General features: G+C 34.3%; 1 protein-coding gene across 1 annotated transcript; it reads left to right on the forward strand.

Moving 5' to 3' along the window:
* Positions 1-673: 673 nt before the first annotated feature.
* On the forward strand, positions 674-3,694 carry LOC141680715 (uncharacterized). The gene is made up of 2 exons (XM_074486863.1): positions 674-743; positions 3,075-3,694. Exons 1-2 carry the CDS (start codon positions 674-676, stop codon positions 3,692-3,694), a joined length of 690 nt encoding a protein of 229 aa, XP_074342964.1.
* Positions 3,695-7,261: the final 3,567 nt, after the last annotated feature.

Genomic DNA, 7,261 nt, shown 5'->3' on the forward strand with positions numbered 1-7,261 from the left:
CCAAACATATTCCTTGTTTTAATTGTTTTAGTACAACGTTCAGGAGAGTTTTTAGGCATAGTTGAATAAGTCTGGGTAGTGGAGATAGTGTAGGAAACATCTCCTAGTTTGTAGGTCTTTCATTCTTGTATTTATTTGATTTCTCTAACAGCTAATAACCTATCAACTCCACTTGTTTGTTTTTACTCCGTTTAAAAGTTATCTACATTTATACACACATATATATATAAATATTAAGATCTTGCTGGTGGTGTTCTGTACATAAGTTATAGTATCCATGTTTATTATCTTCTTGATTGAGTATTTACGAAACAAATATTCTAGAGAAAAATTTTTGAAAAAATTTTCTTCATTTTTCTTTGTTAGATATAGTGTATTTTCAGCCAATTTTTACTATTTATGTTACAGAAAAAGTGACCAATGTTCCCTTAAAACAATAAGTTATCATGAGTAGCCACATCAATAAATAAATCATTTTTAATTTCTTTTTTATCAAATTAAATGCATATGAAATTTCATACCATTTGACTATCAACAACAGAACTTAAAAATCACCAAACTCTGGAAAATGTGAATCATTAGTCTATCCCTTCGTGTATTAATACTCTTACTACAAAAAGGGCAACGTCCCTGCTATTTATATGCATTATTTATGTAAGTATTTTTTTTAGCCATGGGATCTGAAAAAGCGGAGCAATTAGAATTGGTTGCTTCAGCTAGAACAAGAGATGCTGCACAAGCTGGTATATTAAGCACATCTAAAGTCGGATCATATGAATTTTGAACCTGACACATAAACAAAATTTCTAATATTAGTACAGTTTAGCAATTAATAGCATTAAATGATTCCATGTAATTTAATTTAAAGATATATATTAAATATTGACTGCTTAATTTTTGTATTGAACAATATATATTGGTGGAAATAATGAAATCATATTAAAAAAACCCATATATGTCTATCATTATCTAGTCAATATATGTATATAAAGCAGAAAATAATTTTAGGGGGTCCAATTTGCTTATAAGTCAGAGAGAATTTAACTCTGGCATGCAGTAACATAATAGCCTAAACTTGCAAGTGTATAAAATTAAAATTTATCTGAACGTTTTTCATTCCACCACACAAGATATATATTTAATAGCAATCCTACCGGTAGTTGTGAACAACTATAATGCAACACCATCATATATGTATTAGTACACAAATTCTATTTGATATCCTTAATAGTTAAAACTATATATTCACCAATAACATATATAGAACAACATACCGTAAAAAAACTGGAACATGCAATGGGGAGAGTTTTAATAAAAAAACATGACATGTATTATTAAGTATTCAAGAAAGCACACATTCACAAAGTGAGAAATATCAATAACTTTGCAACAATTAAAAGGTATACTACCCAGTAATTCTTCCCATCTCAGGGGGCCAGGGACCCAGACCCCTTAAATCTCCATGTATATATATAGCCATAGAGAGGTTTATGGGCAGACACTAGAAGAAATAGGGGCATAGGCTACTATCACAAATGTGACTGTCACGCGTCAATTGATTTTGATCCTCATTTCTAATTAAGTATAACCTGTTATTATTATTTTAATAATAATAATTAATTTATTGGCTATATATAAATATATCAATTATATTTGCTATTTATTATATTGGGTTAAATTAAATGATCAAATCACAAACTCAATTAGATTTAATCTATTGTATGGACCTAATAAGTGGATACCTAATATTAGGCCCAATTAAATTATAATGGGAGATTTAACTAGGTGGTATACAAAAGGGCTATAGTCTCCAATATATCAAGTACACGTAATGGCTTATCTTCTACCCATTAGAGATAACTATTGAGAAACCCTAAGGAGTACTTGGTTGAGGAAGACAATAATCAAGAATGTTATTTAGATTCAGATATCGTTACAATTATAACCTTATGGATTCAGGTACGTTTCTGCCTTCGATTTAGTCTCGATAATTAGATATGATGATTACGGTCCTTGTCTCTATTTTAGACAATTATATGTTTACAGAATTGTTAAATTATATCAATTGGCATCAGAGCCTCTTCATATTTAATTATTGTGTATTGATTCAAGCATGGCTTAAGACGTGCTATTTTGATTCGTTCGGTTATTATTTTATGAGATTATGGAGATACGACGTCTGGTAGGGCTCACTACAGTGATTTCATTAGTTTTAATTCATATTATGTGATACTCGAGCACGTAGTCAATGATTTGATGTGACCATAGTGTAGTTATTAATTGATTAGCAATTCAGATCAATACACATGACCATGATTAAACTTTTGTGTTATAGTTTATTATTAAATTTTATTAACATGATGTGCAATTACATGTTATTCTATGATATTGAGTATTATTACATGCTACTGTTGGGGATAGGAATTACTTGACATATTGTGTTTATGAATTAAGTGCCTTCAAACAAGTACTATAGAGTCATGTATTCATGTGCACATTTTTTTTTGTTTCGAGTGTACTTTTTGACAAGTTAGACCATATTATATTCTTTTTTTAGATTTTCGGTGGTCTAACATAATTAGTCAGAGGTTAATATCTACAGTGTTTGACTACAAATTAAGAATACATGTTTGTGAGTAAATTAATTATTGGCAAATTAAAATAACTTATTTATTTAAGTGGTCAAATATTTTATAAGTTAATTGATTGAAGCAATATGTCACGAAAGTGACCTCTTTTGTGTAGATTGATTAATTTAAAATTATAATGACGATAGAATATTTAATTTTATGAAAATTTTATCGGCCCAAAGGAATGTAACGTTTTGCCAAAATTAAAATATTCTTGTGATAATAACTATGTAACAATATTAAGTTTTTCATGTGAATAATAAATCAGTCCAAAGAAAGGAATATTATTTGGTAAAAATTAATTGTTAATACTTGATTATTGCGTGGAGAGTACCAATTGTAAATTAAATTTTCTGTCCAAAGACTAAAATTTAATGTTGCACTATGTATCTTATGACGGTGTTGCCAATATTTAAAATTTTATCACATTATTGTATATACTAGTTTTTGAGCATTATGTTGTATATTTGTTTTCTATTACAATTACTGATTGTTCTAAATTGAGCATGATTCTAAGGTTGAATGGGACAAATTATGTCACGTGGAAAAAGAATGTTGAGATCATTCTTGGTTGTATGGATCTCGACCATGCGCTAAGGAAAGAGCAACCAGTTTCCACTACGGATGATCCCAAAATGGATCAAATTAAGAAATGGGAACGCTCTAATCGCATGTGTCTTGCGATCATGAAGCGAACGATTTTAACTGAAATTCAGGGCTCTATTGCTGAGAGCACAAGTGCCAAGAGGTTCCTCTCCGAGATTGAGCAATATTTTTCTAAAAATGAGAAATCGGAAATGAGTAATCTTCTGTCAAAACTCGTGACCATGAAGTATAAAGGAAAGGGCAACATAAGGGAGTACATCATAGGGATGTCTAATCTTGCTGGAAAACTCAAGGAACTCAAGTTAGAACTTTCGGATGAGTTACTTGTTCACTTGGTTCTTATTTCTCTGCCTCCTCAGTTTGGACACTTTGTGGTGAGTTATAATACTCCAAAGGAAAAATGGACTCTTAATGAGCTTATTTCACACTGTGTGCAAGAGGAAGAGAGGGTTTTGTGAGAGAAGACTGAGAGTGTTCACTTAGAGTCAAGCTCTCATGATAAGAAGAGAAAAAGAGGTAAGGATATTGCAAGTGGAAAACCCAAGCATCAGTTTCAAGAGTAGGATAAGGGAACAACCTGCTACTTTTGTAAGAAGGCTGGACACATGAAGAAAAAGTGTTCCAAATATGATGCTTGGCATCTGAGGAAGGGTAAGACTTTTGTCTTTGTTTGTTCTGTTTGTTCTCAAGTTAATTTGGCTTATGTACCTAAGGATACTTCGTGGGTGGATTATGGTGCTACTACTCACATTACTTTATGTCGTGAATGAATAAATCTGTAATTTTCTCGTTCCTTCCTTGGTAAATATGGATATTTTCCATACGGTAGTTTTGTTTTCTACGGAGCCAAGGATCCTGAACTGTCACCACCTCCTTTTCATCTCCAATAACCCATCTGAAGCCTTTACATAGCGCTTCTTTTTGCTGTATGGATTCTAGTCCAAATGAAGCATGATTTTGTGCCTTTAATAGATTTTTAGGAAATGCACATCTGTGAAATACCGAGCTTTGAACACTAGAGAAACCAAAGACTGGGGGTGATACATAATTTCCAACAGTGCTTTCCTAAAAGAGCAATGTTAAAACCATGTAGAGTCTGAAATCCTAGTCCTCCTTGACACTTGGTACTGCTCATACCCTCCAGGATATCCACTTCATGCCTTTGTTATCAGAATCACCCGATCGCCACCAAAAATTGTTGATTTAGAGCTCGATCTCCATACATAGAGTTTTTGGTAGCAGGAAGCATGACATACAATATGCTGGAATCGACTAAATAACATTCTTAATAAGAACCAATTTACCTCCTCTAGAAATCGGCTTACCCTTCCATCCTTGAATACATTTCCACACCCCATCTTTAATAAAGCCAGAGACCTTCTTTTTTTATTTGCCCACTAAAGAAGGAAGTCCTAGATATTTGTTATCTCCAAGTGCTTCCGACACTCCTAGAATTTCTACTAACTTTCGCTGCTTTTTCGATCTCACATTTGAGCTAAAAATCACACCAGACTTTTTAAAGTTCACTGATTGACCTGACTGTTGTTCATAGATATTTAGAATCCTTTTAACAACATTAGCTTCTGCCATGCCAGCTCTGAAAAATAAGAAGATATTGTCCGCAAACATTAGGTGAGTAATAACTGGAGCTGTAAGACTTACCTTACACCTGTGGATGACACCGTTTGTGGCTGCTATATTCAAGGCATCTGAAAGACCATCAACACACAATAGAAAAAGATACATAGAAAGAGGATATCCTTGACGAAGCCCCCATTTAGGGATTATCGGGCCAATCGAGGAGCCGTTAAAACACACTTCATAAGACACCATCATAACACATAGCATGACCCAACTAATCTATTTACTGCAGAAACCAAGACTTTTCATACGATTTTTTAAAAAATTCCAGTCCACCCTGTCATACGATTTTCTTATGTCGAGTTTTAAAGCTACCTCTCCTTCATGTCCTATTTTTTTCCATTTCAGATAGTAGAGCACCTCAAAAGCAACAAAAGTGTTATCTGTTATACTATATCCTGAGACAAACGCATATAGGTTCTCCGATATTAAGCCGGGAAGAAGCACCTTAAGACGGTTCGCCAAGACTTTGGCCAAAATTTGGTAGAGCACATTGCATAATGTTGTAGGACTAAAATCTTTCATATTATTAGAATCTACCTTTTTGAGAATTTGCACTAGATTTGTGTGATTAATCTCAGCAGGAAAAGAACATTTAGCCAGCCATGAGTTACAACATTCATATACCTCTTTTCCCAAGCTTTCCCAGAAGTTTTGAAAGAAAGCTGGATTCAAACCATCCAGTCCTGGCGCTTTTTCACGATGCATTTGTTTCACAGTTGCAGAGAATTCCTCAAATGACAACTCTTGAACAAGCATATTATTTTGTTCTCGTGAACGTCGATTTTGTGGAATACCTTCCTCCAGCCTCGCCTCATCTGAGCTTCAAAAATAGTCTAGTAATAATCTTGTATAATAGATTGCATACCTTCATCATTCTTCACTCTTTCACCAGCATCAGAAAAGCTTGGCACGGTGTTTCCAATATGTTTCCTCCTACAACAACAAATTAATAAGACACTCTTCTTCCTCCAAATAAAGATTAACCCCAGCTATGTCAGTTCGATTCACCAGATAATCTATGATCTCCTTCTGCCTTCTTACTTTTTCTCAGAACTTATTGAAAAAATTCTTCCCCTATTTAGCCATAAACGTAGAGACCCCCTGCAGTTTAGGAAGTAAATGAATTGGAGGGATTTTAGACCAGTAGCTTTGCACTTCTTTTTTAAAATCTGGATATTTCAAACAAATATTTTCGAATTTAAACCGGAACTGCCTATGCGACATTGTTGAACATACAAACTCTAGCTGAATTGGCTCATGATCAAACCTTTTAGTATGATAAACAGATAGCCTACACAGTGGAAATTTGTTTAGCAAACTTACCGTGCTAAAAGCACGATCCAATTTTTCACGGACCCAATCATGCTTACCTCAACACTTCTCTCATGTATACTTTCCTCCACACAAGTCAATTTATATAAGATCACAGTCCTCCAAAGCTAAGCAAAACCCCTTCATGAGACTCCGAGGGTGATCAGTTCTGCCCCATTTATCCTCCTTATGAAGCAAATCATTAAAATCTCCGAATATAACCCAAGGTACTTGAGAGAACTTAGCCAACCTTCTAATTTAATCCCAAGATTTCTTCGGGTTATGTCTTTCAGGATAACCATAAAAAGCATGTCAGTCTCCAACATACGCCGTTGTTGTCTCGGAATTCAATGTCGATGTAATTTTTAGAGAAACCTGACACTTGACACCTAGCATGATCTTTCCAGAATACTGCTAAAGCACCACCTTGACCCATTCTATCCACCAAAAAGCACTGAGAAAACCCTAACAGAAGAAGAAGACTCTCTATTCTACTAGCGGTAAATATCATTTCTGAAAGAAATAGAACATCAGGTTTACAATCCTTAACGAGATCGCGTAAAACTTGAACTATTTGAGGGTTCTCCAACCCCCGACAGTTCCATCCTAAGTAATTCATAATCCCTGGCTAGCTTGCTTTGCAAGCTTAGCCAATAAAATTTGTTAGAGTCTGTACAATCACCATTAGAAAGAACAAATTATGTAGGATAAAGCCCAGAGTTATTAGCATCCATGATGTCAGTACAAGATGACCCAAATCTTCTATATTTTCTTTCCTGCAAGTCCAGCCCAATAGGTTCCTCATCCACAGGCCTATTGACATTTAAACTTTTTGAATTATCTCCCGCTACCTGAGTGATATCACTTAAATTCAAAACTTCCTTAATAATAGAATTTCCTTTTTTGTTTTCCCGATTTTTGCGCTCAGGAATAACCAGCTTCCCAAAATTGCGCACCTGATCTTTCGGAAAATCCTGGAATTTGTTATATTTTCCATACCTTTCCCCCTAGTCATCATCTCCCTCCTCTCGGAGCCATTTACTTTTTCCGGCCACCCTACGCGGCTGAGC

This window comes from Apium graveolens, chromosome 8 (assembly GCF_009905375.1).
Source record: "Apium graveolens cultivar Ventura chromosome 8, ASM990537v1, whole genome shotgun sequence".
In the NCBI taxonomy this organism is placed as follows: Eukaryota; Viridiplantae; Streptophyta; class Magnoliopsida; order Apiales; family Apiaceae; genus Apium; species Apium graveolens.

Coding starts and splice junctions, on each gene's coding strand:
- LOC141680715 (XM_074486863.1), top strand. CDS start 674: ATGGGATCTGAAAAAGCGGAGCAATTAGAATTGGTTGCTTCAGCTAGA. Junction 744..3,074: donor AAGAGATGCTGCACAAGCTG/GTATATTAAGCA, acceptor TGTATATACTAG/TTTTTGAGCATTATGTTGTA.